Source organism: Brachionichthys hirsutus, chromosome 14 (genome assembly GCF_040956055.1).
Source record: "Brachionichthys hirsutus isolate HB-005 chromosome 14, CSIRO-AGI_Bhir_v1, whole genome shotgun sequence".
NCBI lineage: Eukaryota > Metazoa > Chordata > Actinopteri > Lophiiformes > Brachionichthyidae > Brachionichthys > Brachionichthys hirsutus.
The window spans coordinates 7851157-7872315 of NC_090910.1; the positions used below are offsets into that span (position 1 = coordinate 7851157).

Sequence of the window (21159 nt, forward strand, 5' to 3'; positions counted from 1 at the left end):
TGGTTTTTTTTTGTTTTTGTAATTTTTGTACATTTTCCTGAATAAAATGGACAGATTTTTTGCTCCACATTTGGATGCAGTATTAAAACACAGTTTTTTATTGCAGTTTGTACCAAGAGAGTTGGCAGCCACACACGAGGCAGCGTTCCTGTTAGATTATGCAGCATCGGATGAGGCCTGGAGGGGGGTGGGCTTGCGATCCCCTTGTTGACACGCGGCCGCTCTCTGCCTCCGGCCGGTCCTCTGCAGCAGAGGTCAGAGTTGAGACTGGGACGGTTGACGTGACCTGCTCTGACAGACTCTTAGCCATATTTTATGACCTCAGGCAATTAGTTCGACTATTAAGTGTTCGGTAATGACATGCTCTTCTTGTGCATGGGTTTGGTTTGACCTTCACAAGAACTTCAAGCATGCCATCTTCTCTAACCTCAAAAGTACATTTTCCTCAAAAAACAAAACAACCCAGGACTTTTTATATAAACTATTTCAACCCTAAGCAGACTTTGAAAAAGCCAAATAATCACTTTTCAATTGGATTTTAGTCATTTTACCGGCTTTTGATTTTTTTTTTTAACAAAGAGGCTTTGAGGCCCACACAAATAAGTTTATGATGTCACTGAACAGGGTCTAATGGTGGATGTTGCAGCATTAAACAGGAAGAGAATCATTCTGAATGTATTGTTATTTAAGGTCTGATGGTGCATATCGGAGGGTTTTATTTAGGTTGGAATTTGCCCATCGTTTCATTTTAAATCAGGTTCCATGTGAATTTTGAATCTGCAGCAAGTCAACTTTAGGACAGTCTGCATTAATGTTGTTCTCTTCCTCACGATTGCAGATGTCCTACAGTTGTTCTGTTGCAGGAACACTGGAGATCACACCTTTTTTATATATATATATATTTATATATATATATAAATGCTGTATTGATTGTATCACACAGTCCTGCAGAAAACGCCTTTTTGAGCCATTTGAAGAATGATTCACATCCCTTTGCAAATTTCCAAAGATTGTCAACATTTTGAAAAGATTTAAAGCCATGTGGTAGCAATGCATTTTTATTTTTATTTTTTTTAGCATTTATAATGAGGACGGGTGCAAATAAATGCCCAATACAAATATCCAGGCCACCAAACAAAGATATTTTCTCTCTATAATTTTTGGTTTTTGAATAACTTTAAATGCCCTTTTGTATTGTCTGCCAATTTCTTAGAGCTAAGACGCAACTTTAAAATGCTAAACACCTAGCATAATGCCTTAGATTTTTGTCCGTATTCGTTCTCGCTGTCTGTATAAATTTGTATAATGACTTGTGTACTGTACAATATTGAATGGGTGCATAATTGTTCAACTCTGTGTATAGTTGCTGGAGACTCATTTTACAGCTCAGCTGTCCCTCATCGCTCTCTGTTCTGTGTTGGGTTGAACTTCGACCCTGCTCTGTTTTAAGGAGAACGTGAAACGTGCACGGGGGATCCTGAAGCAATATGTAATGGACTTTGTGAAGAAAGCTTACGGTTTGTTTTCTGAATTCTAGTTTTCATTTCTGCATTGCTCACAGGGAATCACACGCCCCCCGCATCCACCTTTGCATCCCCTAGTGTGTGTGTGTGTGTGTGAGCGTTTTATGCAAAATTAGATATACAAGAGAAGTTAAAACCACAGTTATGCAAGTTGTGAACTAATATGGCTTCGCTGTTGCTGTTTGCCTTGTAAATAAAGAATTCTGTTATTGCAAGTATTTGATTGAGTATTATTTAATGTGGGTTGTCATTATTGGCCTCTTCTTGCTTTGACGTTTTACAGTGTGCATGCGTATAAGTTTATGCCAAAGTGTTAACTGCTTTTTATTGAATGTACCACAAAGGATAAAATCAGTGAAGATTGTATATGATAAGAGACAAGTTTATATTTTATTTTAAAGTAGCCTAATTTAAGTCACGCATGTCTGATTAAACAAAAGATGAGCAGTTTTATCATTAATCTGCTGAATGTTTTATTAGTAAATTTACACATCGTGGCAAGTTTTGGTTAGTCTAAATTCACTAATTTAATGAGCTTCTCAAATCGGGCGTTACACATATAAGAATTTGACAACATAAATGATGCTTGTATAGAGCCAATTAAATAGTAAATGTATATAAAAACAGGTCATTGATCAAAATCCACATTAAGATATCGAATTAACCTAAAATCCAAACACCGTGTTTTTTTAAGACCAACCTGTGCTCCACAGGGGGGGTCCCTCCGGTAAGATCCCGCCGTGAGCGTGCGTGACTGTGCGTGTTGGGGGGGGGGGGGGGGCTCTGCGCAGAGAAAGCGGGTTGGTGTGGAGAGTTTACAGGGTGGGTTGTTCCTATGGGATATTGAGATGCATGAGGTTGAGGGATTTCTGGCCAATGGGAGGGGGGGGGGGGGGGTTACTGGGAAGCGGGCCTGAGTCCAGTAAAGGTGTCCTCAGATGACCAACATAAAGACAGAGAGGAGCGCTCCTGCAGCGCACAGACGCACGACAGTAACTGGCGGGTGTGGGACGTGCGAGGGAGGAAGGAGGGTGAAGTTTATCTGAACAGATTTTAACAAGGTAAGTTTATTTTCTGATTCACTAAAAAAAAACAAAGCTGGCTGCTGAATATGTTCATGTTGGACATAAAGAATCTGAGCGCTCGTTTTTAAGTGTTATAGAATTGCACATTAAGCATGGATTTCCTTTAGCTCATATTCTCTTATGTCTTTTTTTCTTTCTTTTTTTTGCTGTGATTGTACTGCGGGCTATAAAACGCTTCATTGATGTTGACCTCTGCTCTGGCCGACGGTTCTTTAATTGGTGCCATGACCCTGATTTGTCTCTTTGGTAAACGGTTCCCAAAAAGCGCGCCTGCATGGCCTCACGGAAAGCCGCTGATGAGCTTTTTGACGTCAGTTTGTGTCCTCTCAGCTGGAAATATTGCAAAATCGGCTGCCCGATTCCTCCGTGGGTTGTTTCTTTGGTCAATATTTATATTTGCTTTTAGCCCTTGTGTGGATCAGATTGTCATTACAAATCGAAAGGTCAGTTTTCAACATTTTATATTCTCATCCGGAGGATTCCCGGTTTCCACCATAAAGATTCCTCTTGCTGTGGTTAAAAACATTTATTTGACCCCCCCTCCCCCCCTCGCCATCTTCTCACCCCCCCCCCATCACCTCCAGGCTCCAGCAGACTCACCTCCGTGTCGTCATGTCGGTGTCCATCATCCCTGTTGTCCTGAAGGACAAGAACTACCAAGGCAGCATGATGAAGGGGGGCCCCGCTCGGGGCTTCTACCCGGGCCCCCCCCTCCCCGCCGGCCCCCACCAGTACCTGGACTTCTATCCGCGGACTCCTAATCTCCTCCATCCGCTCAAGTCTCTGGGACGTCTGGTGTCGGACACCCGCGCCGCCCTGCCGCTCTGCCCGACCGGCGGAGCCCCCCCGTTCCTCGGCCTGCACGAACACGCCATGAACGGCTTCTCCTATCTGAGCCAGATGCTGCCCGGACACCCGCTCTACTCCAAACCGGAGGAGCCGCAGGCCGCCGTGGTGACGGAGCGCGCCGCCGCTCCGCAGTCCAGCGCGTCTCCGCCCAAGGACATCTTGTTTCGCCTCCGGAGCGCGGAAGTGTCGCCAGAAAAATCCAGAACGTCTTATAATTTCAGTGAGGATGATTTATTCACGGTGCTCTACGGCTACTCCAGCAGCCAGGAGCCACATGTCAGTCACGCCATATCAGGACTGGCCCTCCCGGGAAACCAGGTGCCGCCCCCCCCAACTGTTGATGACATGTCTAATATCTCTTACATGCATTTATAATATTCATGAATTAATGAGGCTCTTTGCTCCTTTTCAGTTTCCGACATTCTTCCACTGCGGGAAATCCTTGAGCTTCCAGAGGGTATAAGATCTGTTATTCCACGCGGGGGGGGGGTGTCACATTTTATTCTGTGTATTTTGAGCCAAGGGAGTTGAGATTTGCCTGTCGTGGTTTCAGGGTTGACCATCGTGCAGGCGTCCTGGGGAAACGTCGCCCACCGCGGCGTGTTCGCGGACAAAAGCAGCCTCCCCAAAGGGACGCGCTTCGGACCGTTCCAAGGAAAACTGGTCAATACCAGCGAGATTAAAACATACGATGACAACACTCTGATGTGGGAGGTAATGCAAGCCCCCCCCCCCCCCCCCCCCCCATGTCAGTATCTCAATAAATTGATTTTACAGTCTAATAATCCTCCTGCAGGTGTTTGAAAACGGCCGCCTCAGCCACTTCGTGGACGGCAGGGGCGCATCGGGGAACTGGATGTCCCTGGTGAAGTGCGCGCGTTTCCCGGACGAGCAGAACCTCATCGCCGTTCAGGCGCAGGGGCAGATATTCTACGAGGCCTGCAAGGAGATCCGAGCGGGGCAGGAGCTGCTGGTGTGGTACGGGGACTGCTACATGCAGTTCCTCGGGATCCCCCTGACCCTGAGGGAGTCCACGGAGGACAGCAGCGCCATCCACGCCACGGAAGGCCAGAATCCAAACTTCCTTTTTCGTTTGAGTCTTTTTTCCACCCTACTTTTGCTACCGAACTTATTTTCGTTGTATCCCCCCCCCCCCCCCCCCCCTTCAGATTCCGGTGAGGGGTTCAAGTGTGACAGATGCGGGAAGGTGTTCGCCTACAAGTACTACAGAGACAAGCATCTGAAATACACGCGCTGCGTGGATCAGGGGGACAGGAAGTTCCCCTGTCACCTTTGCAACAGGTCATTCGAGAAGAGAGACAGATTGAGGATCCACATATTACACGTCCACGAAAAACACCGGCCTCACAAGGTAAGGGGGGAAACGTGCGTGGGGTCGCGTCACGCAATAACGTGTAATGATGGACGCGTGGAAAAGTCAGCGTGGTGCTGAAAGGACAGCTCCCAACCACGGCGCTGAAATATTCAGTAACGGATCCGTGAACGCTCCCGTTTTTACTTTACTATGTTATCAATGCGCGCAAAAGAGTCAATAAAAAAAAATGCAAATTGAAAAAGGAAAATATGTTTTACTCGTGTCTGACTTTATCTCATCTGCAGTGCTCGGTGTGTGGAAAGAGTTTCTCTCAGTCGTCCAGTCTCAACAAACACATGCGCGTGCACTCTGGTGAGCGGCCGTACAAGTGCGTGTACTGCAACAAGGTGAAGACACTTCTTTTATTTTTAATGTGAAAAATAAGGGTTAGGATGATTTAACTGTCGCCTAGCGGACGGCCACGCCACATTCAGTATGAAAACAATAAAAAATGTTAAAATGTTATAATAAATAATAACTTTTAAGGATTTTATACTTCCCAAAAGAGTGAGGGGCAGTAAAAGAATTAGCGATCCGTGTGACGTCACGTCAAATTAGCTCCTGGTTCAACTAATTAATTAGATGTGTGAGCCAATCAGAGAAGAGACTTTAATGACTCTGATATGAAAGGCGTGTTGTTTAGTTTACCCCCCCCCCCCCCGGACTATTTTTCTCTACGTCATTTGAATGAACGTCCTCGTTTCGCGGCGCTATTGGCCCGAGCCATGTATTACTGTCTCTCTCCGCGGAGACACTTACATGCTAATTATGGCCAGATGTACACCCCCCCCCCCCCCCCCTTTTTTTTTTTTTGTCTACGGAGGTTACACTTTTAATTTACGGCCCTGGAATTAGCAGGAGTGTTTCTTTGTTCTTTTTTCCTCGGTATCCTCCCCATTTCTCAAAGTGCCCTGAGAAGGTTTTTGTTCAACCTAATCCCCTTTCTTCTGATCTGGACGGTGGAACCGCTGCGCCAGCAGAACAGAGGTTTACAGTCACTTTAGAAAGTTAGGAGGCGTTACACCGTTCATAAAAACACAAACGGGGCGGGGGGGGGGGATTATCTATAGGGCTAGTCTTAAATTTATAAAGGGTAGGCCACAATAATTATAATAATAATTCTCGTTTATTGATACAATTTATATAACTTATCTCATCTTATAGTATTTTAACTATCCCACAAGGAAAACATATTTGTTTTACATTATTTTATTTTATTATATTTTGTGGCGCACCTTATTATTTGTGATCGGCGTAGTGATATGAAGTAAGGCAATGAGGATGGAAAGGATGAGTTGTGCTGCGGTCGCGGGGCGCTACATAACACTCCAGTTAACGCCGGAACCAACAAAAACACCAAAACGCTCCATTTTCCGTTTTTCCAGGCCTTCACTGCCTCCAGTATTCTGCGGACACACATCCGGCAGCACTCCGGAGAGCGGCCCTTTAAATGCAAGCACTGCGGGAAGGCCTTCGCCTCCCACGCCGCCCACGACAGCCACGTCCGGCGGACGCACGCCAAGGACAAACCCTTTCCCTGCGACCTGTGCCAAGCTTCGTTTCAAGAGGAGCAGGAGCTTCAGTTGCACAAGAAAAGTCACAAAAGTAAGAAGTCGTTCTAGCACAAACAAATAATGGATCTATTCAAATTAATCGGATACCAAGAAAGCACAATTACATCCCATAATAATGTAGAAAACAAACAACATAGTGTGTTTTCTTTTTCTTAAATGGAACACTGATGCTTTCAAGTCTGTGATTTTTGTATCTTAGTCAACCATTTAATTCGGATAAAATTACATATAAAAAGGAAAAAAAAAAACGTTGCGTTGCTTTCGCTTTGAAAAGTGTTTAATTAATGAATGATTTCGCAGAAATCTTGGACAGCACAGCTCTTCTGTCTTCCCCGGGGAATGGACTGCAGAAAGTCTCCGTGTTTCCCGTGAAGGACAGTCTGAAAATGCAGAAACACACCGGGCAGAGCCTTCCTTCCACCGGGACCGCAGTTTTAAACCCGGAATATCGGCCCTGGAACTAGTGTACATGAACTACAGGCCTCTCCAGTGAACCGTTTTAATCATTTGTAATATTTGACAGGATTTTAACCGATAAAATATATCAGAGGAACACAAAATGTTGTGCTATTGCTTCATGTAAATGCCGCTTAAGTGTTGTTATATATAACAAGCCTATTTAAATAGGATCCTCGTTATTAAGTGGTTGTCAAAATGTGTCTAAGATGCTAAAGATGTTGTATGTGTGGCTTAAAGCTTCTCCAATAGTTTTATTTTAACCAAATATAAGAATAATCTTATTCTGATTATTATTGTTATTATCATTATTATTATTATTATTATTATTATTTCTGGGATTTTTATTATTAAACATACATTCATCGGGTTCTCTTCGATCAACTAAGCTTAAAAAGCAAAGCTATTTGTTTTATCATTGTAATTTTCATTTAATTTGTGCATAAAATAATTGTTACACCCTCTCTTAATTTATAATGTATTATATTATTAGTGTTTTTATTTGTTTTACTGTGATGTAAAGCTGCTAAGGCAATGAGAAGTGACTTTGTTGGTTCTCTTTGTTCATCTGTTTTTCGTGACTAACAAATAAAAAAAATCAGAGCATGGAGACAAAACTTGTTGTTTTTGTTTTATATTACGATTACAAACCCTTTCTCTTCATTGAAATCGAATTTTCAAAACATTTGCAAAAATCGAATCACTAAAACACACACATTCACAGTTATTATAAAAAGACTGTTATATTTTTCTTTTATAGTATTTTTGTAATAATATTGTTCATTGTCACCAGACTATGAATAATATTAAACCTTCCAATGAAGCCACAAGTTGTTTTATCAGCTGTAATAGATTTTAATTTTGATTGATCATCTCTTTAATATTACGTCATAAATAAAAGAAAATGTCCCGAGGATTGTGTGTTGGTTCTAAGATGAGATAGATAGATAGATAGATGATAGGAGCTCAGTGTTCTGCTGTGTCACCTTTAACCTCTGAGTCTCACCTCACACTGAGGGCATGTGGTCAGATGTCACTGCGACGTGATAATTGGTGCTGCAGCACAAACAGGTGAGAAATAAAGTGAAAGATGGAAGACAGTGAAAAAAGGATGTGCATTTCCAGGCAAGAGTAAACCAGATTTTATTGCATGATTTTAAGGTGAAGTCACCCGAGTGATAAAGAGTTAAAGGCTTCACTTCTCCCAGCAAAGATTCCCTGTTGGTTTTCAGGAGCGGATGGACAGCAGCCTTCGGGGTCGGGGGGGTCACCTCTTCACTGAATGTTTAACAGCCTCCCTCTCCTCATCAAATAGGCCATATATGGCCGCTTGAACAAGAGTAGATCACCACTCTGTGGGCCTGTGCCTCCCATGTATATAACCCTAGACGCTCCATCAGGAGTCTGCTGTGAAAGGAGAGGACACTCCCCTGCGTGGCCGTCCAGGAGCAGAGGGGAGGAGTGGAGGGATGGAACAAGGAACAAAGACAGAAGGTGAAGAAGGGAGAATGAGCTGCCAGAGCTGAGATACTGAGATTGTTAGCGAGCTGTGCTAAAACAGTGGTTTTACTAGCGCTCCTTTGATTGGCTGATTTAAGACTCCAGCTACCAAGACTTTTTTTTTTTTTTTTATCCAGGTTGTTTATACGGATTGATTTCACACTTAACCTCCTGGCAAGTTAACGGGGGCCTCCGGAGGGCCATCCATCAAATTAATCTTTATATTAATGTGATATTAATGGCCGGAGTGGGTTTGACTGGATTTATTTCCTGCTCTAGGATGAAGTAAACAGTCGTAACTCTATCTAAAAAACAGTGTGAGATGTTTTATGACACTTAAGTCTTCCAATAAATGCAGGCCTGACTGAATGCTCTGATCAATTAGTAATGTAACCGACATAAAGAGGGGCCGTTGCAGAGATAATCTTACATTCGGGGCCACCTGTGTGGCAAATGCATTTCTTCAAACCAGATGATTTATAGAGCTCTTCTCTTCTCTTCTCTTCTCTTCTGCTAAGCTAGTGGAGCTGAGTGGTGGTCGAATGCTCTGATGTATTCGCTTTTATTGATTACCTAATAACTGCCTGCATGTGCGCACACGTGTGTGTGTGTGTGTGTGTGTGTGTGTGTTGATGTTTTTTCGGACTCTCAGCTGAGTGGGCTCATAATCTACAACCGCACCAGCTCTCTGTCCATCTGCGCCTCAAACCACATGAAAACACACGATGACGGAGACAAATCCGTCTCTCTTTTCATGCATAAAGATGCTTTTAGTGCAACATCATGCAGTCTGTCGGTGTTTTCCGACTCAGCTGACTCAGCGATTGGATCCCACACGTCAACTAATCTTTTCATCTTTGTCATTTTCACATGAGAGAGAAAAAAAAAGCACATTTTAAAATCATGAATTTGACATTGTAAGATCAGCTTTTCTTAAAAGTCATAAACTTTATGAATGTTACATGCTGTTTGGATTTCCTAGCTCTGTTTACAGTCATACATTTTGACCTATTCGATATTAAATTGTTCTGTATGGTAAAAATAAATGCAATAAAATATCTTAATAATGCCATGTTGGAGGAAAGGAGGGCATTCCTATTCATTGTTTGTTGCTGTGAATTTGATTCTACTCTACTGACACATCTTCTGTGGTCTCACACAGAAATGTATCATATTTTATGTCCTTTTATAATATATATGTTCAATTTTTTCATTTTTGTGATTTTAATAAAGATTTTTAACATCTTTACCGAAGTTAAACCCCCTTTGAGCTTCTTCTTTTCTTTGCAGGTGCTATGTGAATAAACTCAATTCCCTTTAGATTCTATTTTCGGTGTCATTTCACACTTGAGTGATCTGAAAGTAAAAGCGTTCGTCTTCGACGGAAACCTTTTCTTTTTTTTTTTGCTGCTGTTAATTTAATTGCCTTTGCTTTGCTCTTTGCTCCATCATTTTTTGCTCCAGCATGTGTGACTTGTCCCTTTAGAGAAGCACCGGAGTTAAGTCATTTATGTATGAATGGACCCGCCGAGCCGAGCCTCCTCCTGCTCCCTCTGTGAGGAGAGGAGGCCGATCGGCTTGTGTCCTGCCATTCATGTCTCGGTTTGGAGCTGTTGTTATCAGCTGGGGATTTCCACTGGGACAGTGGACAGTAAAGCAGGGAGACACGGACACACACGGAGGCCTGCGTGCTGCTGATGGGATGAAAGGCAGATCAAACACTGTCTGTAAAGCAAAGCGCCTCTCCATAGGACTGCCCAGCACTGTGTGTGTGTGTGTGTGTGTGTGTGTCCGTCCTCTAGGTGGGATTGATGCGTGAGGAGGGCAGATGGCCTTATCCTTCTCTGTGGGGGCTGGTGTAAGTTTCCCCTGCTGTCCCATGGGGCAACATATTTTGGACCCCCCCCAACACACACACTCTATCTATCTATCTATCTATCTATCTATCTATCTATCTATCTATCTATCTGTCTGTCTGTCTGTCTGTCTGTCTGTCTGTCTGTCTGTCTGTCTGTCTGTCTGTCTGTCTGTCTGTCTGTCTGTCTGTCTATCTATCTATCTATCTATCTATCTATCTGTCTGTCTGTCTGTCTGTCTGTCTGTCTGTCTGTCTGTCTGTCTGTCTGTCTGTCTGTCTGTCTGTCTGTCTGTCTATCTATCTATCTATCTATCTATCTATCTATCTATCTATCTATCACGTGGAGCTCCCCTCTTAAACCGACTCGCGTTGCAGCTGCGCTTGAAGAAGCTCGTCTGCTCGTAGGGTTTTTACGTCTGCATGGCTTTGTCATTCAGGATGTCGGAAAGTGTCCCAGGGATCTTCTCCGCATGCTTCGCGCTTTACAATAGTTCTCGGCGTGCTGTTTGTGTGTCTTTATGCACAGAGCTATTGTATCTACCCGACTATTATTCCTGCCAGTGGTGAAGAGGAGCCGCTTAAACATCACTCCTTACCCCCTTCTCTTACTGTTTGTCGCCTGCAACTGCCCCCCCCCCCCCCCTCCATCATATAATACATCTTCAATTCTGTGTTTCATTCTGATACAGTGGAATTTTTTCACTCCCAGTTACATCATGATCTGAATGCTGCTGCTGTTCCAGCGTCTATTCTCAGGCGAGTTTCTCTCGGTGGGGGGCTGTTGTTGAGAAGCCATGGGATGATGGGACGCCTCCAGCTGATAGTTGAGGACCGCTGGACCTCATGCTGTCTCTACGCTATTGTCCAAAGGAAAGGCACGCACACCGGAGTGTGTGTGTGCATGATCCGCCGCTGTGTGGGTTTGACTTTTAGAATGCTCAAATTGAGAAATGAAACCTCGTCACTGGAACGCCGCTTTGGGGTTTATTGATCCGAGTTGGATTTAAATGTTAATAAGCTGAGTGATGTGTGCCTTTCTACCGGTAAAAGAAGGAGTGCGTGCGTTACCCTAAAGGGAAGGATTTGCAACATATGGACACTGTACTCCCGCGACATGGGCATCCATACACAGACGTGTCCTCCCTGCCTCTCAAGATGTCTGCTGTTAGTCCAACTAATCCCATCTAAGCCGTCCATTTGGACGGAAACCTGGAAGGCAGCACCGATGTATGGCGGACATCGACGCTGCCCCCCATCCTGTCAAATAGATCTGTTTGCTTTCTCTCTGTTACTGTCGGAGAGAGGGGGGGAGGGGCAGGGGAGTGAGGAGGATGTTGGCGATTTAAAAGAAAGCATTATGTATGTCTCACATTTGTCACTATGGCGTGAACAGAGACCGGTCAAAAGATGGTCGAAGGAAGATTTCAACTCTCTTGAGGAGGATTAGCTAACAAGGACTCTTGGTTTGCCTCCTTCATCCCTTCTTCCCAGAGCATGCACAGTCACCAGACCTCGCCTTAGAACATCCCGAGAGTGGGAGAAGGCCACACTCTCCGTGCATTATAACCCTGCAAAACAAATGTGCACAACAACTACGTAGAAACGCACACATCCATCGATAGCTGTCAGTCACAGTTAACAAAAGCACACAGCACAGAGACGAGGAAGGACAACTGCTTTATCAGCTGGTTAGCGCCCCTCCTCCTCCTCTCATCTCATCTTCACCCTCTCGAATGAGTGCAATGCTGCCTCTCTGGCAGCTTATAGTCTAACTTGGACAGCCAATGGCATAGCGTCCAGAGTTTAGGATGTGAGCCGGCAAAGGAATGGTTTGGATCTATCCTACAAAACAACCTACTGAATGTGTGTGTGTGGGGGGGGACCAAATTCCTTTAGACTTTTGAGCTGTAAGCGGGATATTGATGACGCAGCAGAGGAAGCCTTGTCGTTTCCCAGTGGACGGAATCTAAATGTGAGTCACAGCGGCGTAGAAACATTCCCACAGCTCCAAAAATCCGATGCTAAAATGTTGATGTCAGGGTCAAGATCCTCCTCCTCAGTTCATCAAGCAGATTATAAAGGCTCCACAGCCACACTTCTATTGTCCACGGACCAACTGACCATGACCCCCCAGGCACCTCCCAGAGGTCGACAGGGTCAAAGCGGAGAAGAAGCCCCCCCCCATGGGGTGTGAGTGTTTAGCGGCTAACCACAGGGCTGGAATGACGGTTTAAGCACTTGATGCTCTGCGATGGTGCCAAACATTAATGAGCGTAAAGCTGAAAGGTCTTAAAGCCGCTCATCTAAGAGACGAGCGGCGGTGACTCAACGGCGGGCGAGTTGACAGTGATGGAGACGAGGACGGTGACGGATGAGACGGGCGACGGGCGCACCACCACGGCTAAGAGTGTATGGCCTCGTGTCGGTTAGTCGGGCTGTCAGTGAGAGATGCTGGTGCTTTGTCTGTCGATGTCTGTGAGTGCATCCCCCCCCCCCCCAGCCACTGAGTCATGATGGCTTTTTGACAGTGGAGCTGGAAGACAAATACCCCCCCCCCCCCCGTCCCGTCCTACTGAAACATTCATGAAGCCTTATGACCCTTTCTTCCACCTAATGTACCCTAACAAGCCTTTATGGCTTCTCTCTAGCCTAGTGCCACCTTACTGCTGCTTCCCGGCATCTAACTTCTTACCCCCCCCCCCCCACCACTGCTCTTTCACGCCCCTTCAGCAGTTTGTGGAGACCTTGCCTCGCCCTGGTAAGTTTTCTTAATAGATCTGCAGCACGATTAACCCACGACATCCAGCACCCGTCTCTGCTCGGGACCTTTGGTGTGCTCTTCCAGTGTCACGTTGTGCCTCTTCTCCCCCACCCGCTCTCCTTCACGTATGGCCATCGACAGACTTTGTAATCTGACTCCTAACAGGGGGCATCGATCTGTTAAGATTGTCCCTTTAAAGGAGCCCCATTAGGGCTGATATCAACGTCTTTCAGTGTGGTGACATATTGAAAAGCGAGGGACACAACAGCAGGAAGACGGGACAGCGAGACTAGAAAGCAAGAAGACGGACTTAGAGTCAGAGTAGACTAGAGTTTAGAGTCCTGTCCTGAGTAGAGTGACCTCAGCTTGTCATTGTGACTGGACACTGCGTCCTCTGTGTGTGTCCGTCCTGTGTGCGTCCACAGGGAGCTCTGACCAGAGTGGGCTGTTTTACTATCCTCCTGGCCTCCCCACTGTGTTTACCTCTCCGTGGTTAAAAGAAAGAAAAAAGCCATATGCTGAATGGATTTGTGTTACGGCTCTGGTTACTGGGCTGGACCGTCGGCCCCACACACACACACACACACACACACACACAACCTAACATCAAGCAGAACGGCTATCTAAGCCATATCCAGGCGTATAAAGTGGATCCTCATTGATCTGTTTATGCTTTTTTAACAATCTCCCAACACATGGGCTTCATCTCAGCCACAGACAATCTTCTGATGGTCAGTGATTCATCTGGTAACACCAGAGCAATTCATTAGCGGCGGCCATCGTTTTGTAGCCAACCGCCATGGGAGCATTATCAGTCACCCTGTTTCAGTGATGCAATAATGCAGCCCCATGAATACGCTTTGATACATTTAGGCCTGTTAGATTAATCTTAACTAAAGGATCAATAGTTAAAAAAGAAACAGGGCCTTGCTTATTGCAAACTGCACATCCTCAGACTACTTTATTGACGATGCTCTTATTGACCGAGGTAATTGAAATTGCAGAAGATGGCTCGGGCTCAACATACGGTAAGAGTCGGTCTATATTTCTGATAATGTGCATACGTCAGAGGAAATCTGCAGAGCTCTGCAAGTATTTTCTTCACTTCAGGATCTATTGGTGTTTGCTGAGTGTCCAGAGTCTGGTTGTTAAATGCAAACCCCGGGCTTTTTTTGAATTGATTTTTGTGAGATTTCTCTGTCAAACTTGTGCATGTGAAAGTAGTCCCTGCGAGATTTGAGAAATATCGACTGACTGGCTTAGAGTTTCACAACATGTGAGGGGTTTGTTTTTTTCTATTGCACATGAAATCACTTGACCAACCAAAGTCAGTAGTTTCTCAATAGAGATTTAATTAAATCAACCAGACACTGAGCAGAAAATCCACAATCATGTACAATGTAATATTTGTGTGTAATTCCCATGAATATTCGCATGTCTTTAATCATATATGACTCCTAAATAAACTTCCTTAACCCTTTCTTTCCTCTTTTCAGCTTTAATCAGGAGGTATGATCTTCATTTTTCTGTACCTAAAAGTTTTTTTTTTTTTACAGTTAACTCAAATTATTGGGTGGCATGTTGTAAAGAAAGAGGCCACAACTACAAAGATGTTAAATTCAGGCTCAGATTTACACCCAGAACATGAACTCTGTCATGCTATTTATCAAATTATCTCATTAGATTCATCTTTCCTTCCAAACAAATTCTCTTTCCTCATTTGAATAAATTTTCAAAAATATCCTGCAACTCAAGGTAATCCAGGAAATCAATTCACCTGAATTCCCTCTCTCGATTGGTTACACCGGCTAATCACATGCGATGACTTCATCCCTACTGCTGGCGTCGAGGGCAGCGGCGCAGCAGCTTCCTCTCTGTCCTCTTCCTCGCTGTCGGGGCTCAACGCCTTATTGATCGGAATCAGTGAGTTAATAAGCTTTAGACTCATTCATCAGCAGGGTAGAGACTGGAACTGCACACGGCAGGCTTAATCAAGTCATCGGTGGCCGTCAAGCATGAGCGCAGTAATTAAAGGAAGAGGGAAGACGGGGATGAGATAGAAGGTCTACAGGGTTTGCCATAGAAAGAGATAGAGAACTTCCGAGCTCCATTTATAAAGCACAGATCTTTAAAGACAGAGGCTGATGAGACACTGTGTTTTTTTTTTCTTTTTCTGGTGCGCATTAATCCATCCTCAGTTAATCAACAGCTGAAATACAGTCAGTCCGGTGATCCAACCAGTGACCCGAGGACAGACAATTCATCCTGCCTTGAGTATGCCCTTCCACACACAAACAACACAAACAACAATGCCCCCGCCTCCTCTCGAAGACACAGAAAATCACTAATAATTGCCAACATCGCCATCCTCAGTATTTCACCAGTGCAACTCAGGTGCCGCTGAAGGCCCAGAGGGATGAGCTCATTTGGCTGCTTTGGCGGATGGTACCTTCCACCCAGATTTACAGCAGCAGCTGTGAGCGATGAAGCCCCCCCCCCCCCTGCAAACAAAAGCCATCAGTTCTGTGCAGAGCAGGCGAGTACAGGAGGAGGAGGAGGAGGAGGAGGAGGAGGAGGCGTACCGTGAGGCCTCCACTGGTTTACAGGTTTGTACTGGGATCCTCACCGTTGCTGCAGAGGTAACTTTGTGGAGGGTGGTGCAAACTGAAGCTGCTTTTTAAGTTCAGGGTCAGGCAGTGATGATGGGGATCACCTCTCTGGGATGTGTTTAAAGAAGTCTATCTGTTGATAGAGATTTCAAGAGTGACAGATTATTTAATTTGAGCACAAATGCGCCTTTTTGTTATTAAATGTAAGAAATTAGATGGCCTTTTGTTAGTTTTGGTGAAATATGACATAGTATGGACAGAAAGAATGAATATATTCATATAAAAATAAATGAATATGGTCATGCAAGTGTTCTTTTAAGACAGATTTTTGAATTGTGAAGCTGTAATCTGTAAATGATTCTGTAAAAAGAAAAACAAATCTATATATATATGAGTTTTAATTTGTAAATCTTTTTTTGCCACAACAGTTTTTTGAGACAGACATTTGGAGCCTGGAAGATTTGAAGACTCCAGCTAGCTGTACTCCTCATGAAAAGAGTGTGGATGAAGCCTTTACAGAGAAGGTGCTTTGCTTCCTCTCCTCTTCTTGCTCTCCTCTTGCTCCGTTGAATTATTAAAAGAAAGAAGTCCTATAGTGTGTATTATGAGGAGTGGGCCTCACTCAGGTGCTGAATAACAAACACACGAGACGATGATGATGATGATGACGACGACGAGCTCTCAGCCTGTGCTTTAATTGGTCTGACAGTCTTACTTACTCACTCGTCCTCTTCCCCATTTCTCTAATCATGCAGCACAGAGGGGCCGGCTGAATGCTGATCCTCCTCTGGGATTCAAACCAACAACCGCAATCACAAGCGGCTTTGCAACTCATAATTAGCGCAGGGTTCCCTCAGTCGGGCCGACGGCGTGAAGTGCGCAGATATCAACACTCTGTGTCTGAAGTGTTTGGATCATCCTTCAGAAGAATCCCGTGGGCGTTACCAACCTGCTGCCACACACACACACACACACACACACACACACACACTGCAACAGAGCGATAGATCTGTTCGCTTATCTGATAGCCAGATTAGCTGATCGATGGAGAACAACCACAGAGGGTTTAAACACAGGAATCCTGCTGAGGTGCTTCAACAAGGGCCGGACTGGATGCAGGACGACTCGCCGTTGGAGCGGAGCGGAGGAAGGGCCTCATCGTCCTCTACTTTTAGTTTGGCGGAGATGTGGGCGTTCTACAGTGAAATACATACTAGGTGTCACCACATCTGATCACTCTATTGATCCTCATCTAATCATTGGCAGAGAAATCTCTGAGTGGCGAGCACGGGATTCAATTAAAGGCTCATCCCACTGATGGTTCCTCTTGTCCATCCGGCCCGTGCGACACCCTCACCTCAGTGTGCCTCCCCGGGTAATGGGTAACCAACGAATGAAAGGAACGGCCGCTTGTTTCGCGGTCACAAAGGCCGGTGATGAGCGTGGCCAGACTCCAAGCACCGGGACGCGAGGCGGCACACTCCAGCAGCCCCATTGTGAGGCATGCTTCCTGCCCCACACCGGGGGCTTACTGTCACAGCTAATTGTGCTTCTTTTTTAGCCTCTTTTGTGGTGCAGCACACTTCTGTTGCGTGCAAGGGTGGAGGGGTGAAAGCGAGGCAGGCTTCAGAGGGGTTTGTGGGACAAGGAGGAGGTGAGTTTTTGGCTATAATGGAGGAGCAGGCACGTATAGCCAACAATAGCTCTCCGGATTATGGTGCGGACAGGCAGTGTTGCAGTAATTACAGTGCAAACACCATGTGTGTGTGTGTGTGTGTGTGTGTGTGGCTTGGTTTGTTGAGAACCTAAAAGAACCAAAGTGGAAATGTGAGACTTTCTAAGCCAATGAGAAAGCCTCATTTGTGTGCTACGGGCGCTGATACTTACAGGAGCAAAAACATTATCAGACTCCACTGGCCAAAGAGGGGGAAAAAAATCCCCCCATTGTTATCCAAAATAAACAATAGATGTAACCCAATAATGAAATATCTGTTTTGTAGTTTAGGTTTTTGTTTTAAATGTCACAACAACAACTTTTATTTGATGTTACTATTCAAAGCAGCGCCTCCCGTAAGTTCCTAAAGCCAACTTCCACTTTACATCATCAGACAAAGATTTTCCCACGTCTCTGATTGGAGAGGATTGATGCAACAGAAACAACACTTTTAGTCTGACTCATCGGTTTCATTGAAATACCTCCATTCCTCCTTTCCCCTTCTCCATCCCTGTCTTCCCTATCTTTTCACTTCTGTCCAGCCTCATCGTAGTTTGGGCTGATTATCCAGAGTGGTGCATTTACAGTATGGCAAGAAGGTAATTAGTGGGATGAGCTGGGCAGAAGCATCCTCTTCGGGGGTGAAGAAGGGGCTCAAGCAACTCTGAGGAGCCGACGTGTATCCGGGTGGTAACAATAGGAAAGGGATTTCCCTTTAGGTCCATCCAAGGAAGGTGAGTCCCTATTCAGAGGGAAAGAGGTGCACCACAGCTTAATGGTTTTCAATAGGCGGCTGCATTTGGGATCAAATCTGTGATGCGATTCTCATAATCCGGTGGTGAAATGTAAACTATTCTATTCACAAACCCATTTTTTTTATTTTGCAGTAGCAGCAGACACATTAGTCCTGTCTGCTACGTAATCGTCTGCATCAACGGGAAACAAAAACGGCTATCTTTGCCACTCGTGCTTCCTTTTCAAAACGGATGCAAACAAAAGAACTGATCTAATGGGGCTCTTCTTTTCAGCTCATAAGCGAGCAGATAAAGAAGTGTCTCACATGCACCTTTGTGATGCACTTTGGCGCAGCAGTCAAATGGCTCCTTCCTCCACATGATGATAGAACCCACCCTCTGTTGAGGTGGGCCAGCACCTTAGCCCGAGGGCCTGAGGAACGCACACACACACACACACACACACACACACACTTCACTCAGAGGCTTAAGCCTCTAAAGAACAATTATTCCATTCATATGGAGGTAATTGTGTTCCATGAATATGAAATGTTAACATTGTGAGGATAGTGTGGAAGAGGACAAAGCCCTGAAGGTATTTCCATTTGTGTTAAGGGCCCTGAGGAGACCCTCCGTTTACAGTAAACTGCAGGGCCCACCAATAACACTGCAGCTAAATCATCATCATCATCATCATCATCATCATAGTGAAATAAATAACTTACACTTGCCGGCTGTCTGTTTCTGATGTGAAGAAAGAAAGAAAGAAAGAAAGAAAGGAAGGAAGGAAGGAAGGAAGGTTTGGATATCAACTATTCTAAGACGAGCTACCATTGCCGCTTTTAATTAGAAACTGATTGAGAGACCCCTCTCAATAATGTGACAGACAATAATAAACACTCTGGTGAAATGTAACTTCTGAACTGAGGCTCATTTACATTTAGATTCATTTGCACTGAGCTCAATAAGATGCAAGATGATGGCAGACTCCCGATATTCTATATACTAGAACTTAAACAACCTTCTTTTGCATGTTTGAGCAGTGGCTCATAATCAGTTGACTGTCTTCCATTGCTGCCCTCCACAGGGGGGGGCGGGGGCCTTTATTAAACAAAGGTGTGTGTTATCAGTGTGAAAGATCACGACAGGGAAGGGAGCTGCTGTGCTCTTCTAAAGTAAAGCGACATTTGTTAATGTCCTCCTGATTCATTGTGAAAAGGACATTCAGCCTTTGTCATGGAGGGGCTTGTGTGTGTGTGTGTGTGTGTGTGTGTGTGAGACCTCTCATTTGGGTGAGCAGCCCTACCAACCAGCCTGTAGGAGGTGATGGTGTTGTGTCTTCAGGGGAGGGGGTGATAGTACCTTTGCATAAGCATGGGCCTCAAGCTGCTGGGATTACTCTACACAGCGAGGGGCCCTCCACAGACTTCTACCGGGGGTCTTTATTTTGGGGCCCTCGCACTTTCTGACACAATTACCAAACCATCCTTCTGTCAGGACCTGCTTGCTTTATTCATATGCATCAGCCGCTATAGTTGCTGCAAAGAGGAGTCCTCTCTGTAACAGGACCACGGGGGTTATAAGGGTTATAGTTCAGGCATAGAGTCCTTCTATATCTTTGAGTGCTGCTTTAAAGCCATTAGCTGATGAAGTCATTGGATTTTTTTTGTTTTTTTTTACTACCTTTCAGGACACAAAACAGCTCTAATTAGTTTTCTTCACTAAGATGAAGAATCCACTAAATATACAAGATTAATTATGCTATTCTGGGATTCCCATCTCTTCCAGTTACAGATGCACACACCTCAGTTCCCGTATGTAGCCAAGGCTACGCGCAGGAAAGGGTTACTGCCTGAAGACGTGAACTGTGTGGGATGGAGGAGGGGGGGTACTGGTTATTTATGAACATGTATGTCTGTGCGTGTGTTATTTTGTATGTGCTTCCTCATAGCTCCCCGGGCTCAGACACGCTGAACAGAGAGGAACAGACAGTGTTTCATTAGTGCTTCCTGTAATGTCAATAAAGTTGGGATGGTTAACAGGAAGAGGATGGAGCAGGGGGGGGGGGGGAGACGGACTCAAGGCCACAGGATCTGTCGGAGCAGGCTGTGCATGATGATGATGATGATGATGATGATGATGATGATGTCATCTTTCATGAATTGACAAGACCTTGAGGTCTAGGCAACGCAGGTGAGGCAGAGACACTGTTCAAGTGGGGTTTCTGTATTTTGCTGTCGAAAATAGCGGTCGATGTGAGCACGTGCAAAAGGGTCCGTCCAACGGCCTGTTGTGAGATCAGGAAGTAAACTTCCCTCGTTTTAATCGCGTTGTCGGCTCGCTAATTTTAGAAACCCTTTTGGGAAGATGGCTGAAAGAAATAAAGACGAGGAGAATCGTACTTTTCACTTTGTAGTCACGAAGCCATCAGCAAAACCACACAGCACCAGAAGTTACATTAATGGTAATAAATATCCAGCATTGGTTAGAAACAGCATAACAATGTTATTAAAAAGAATTCAGAGACTTATTGTACTTTAAACGTGTAACATAAAATGCACACATTTACTTGTATTTAGTTTTAAACATATTTTATGGCTCTCACGGAATTACATTTAAAAATATTTGGTGTTAATGGCTCTCCCAGCCAAAAAGGTTCCCGACCCCTGGCCTAGCAGCACGATTCCCTCAATTACCTTGAAAACTTAGCGCCATCTACTGGTCATAATCAGAAACACACGCAGCTCGACTCACCGACTCTGATTGTGCACCAGAGGGAGACGGTGAACTTCGCATATTTTGCTCGGCTGCGTTCATATTCCATTGCTCCGTCACACTACAAATAGTCATGAGTGGATGACGTCATAAGCAGTCAGCTATTTGCTTGAGTAGATTAATTTTAGCTTATATGGAATAACGATTTTATGCAGCAATGGTGCATATTCCCACAAACACTCATATGTTCAATAGAATGCTTTCTCAACGCCGTTTTTATAGTTGTCTGAAAAAGAGGCTGTATATTTCATTTCAAAGCAACAAATAACTGTTCTCAACAGTGGTGGAAAACATTTAGATATGAAGGAACGCTTTGTGGCGGCACCGCGTTTTTAAAAATCCAGAC

At 44.7% G+C, this 21159-nt stretch overlaps 1 protein-coding gene across 1 annotated transcript; it reads left to right on the top strand.

Annotated features, from left to right (window-relative positions):
- The first annotated feature begins 2882 nt into the window (after positions 1-2882).
- On the top strand, positions 2883-6870 carry prdm14 (PR domain containing 14). The gene is made up of 9 exons (XM_068748233.1): positions 2883-2974; positions 3193-3775; positions 3851-3914; positions 4011-4171; positions 4254-4509; positions 4612-4829; positions 5078-5179; positions 6218-6437; positions 6707-6870. The coding sequence occupies exons 1-9, from the start codon at positions 2883-2885 to the stop codon at positions 6868-6870; spliced, it is 1860 nt and encodes a 619-aa protein (XP_068604334.1).
- The last annotated feature ends 14289 nt before the right edge of the window (positions 6871-21159 follow it).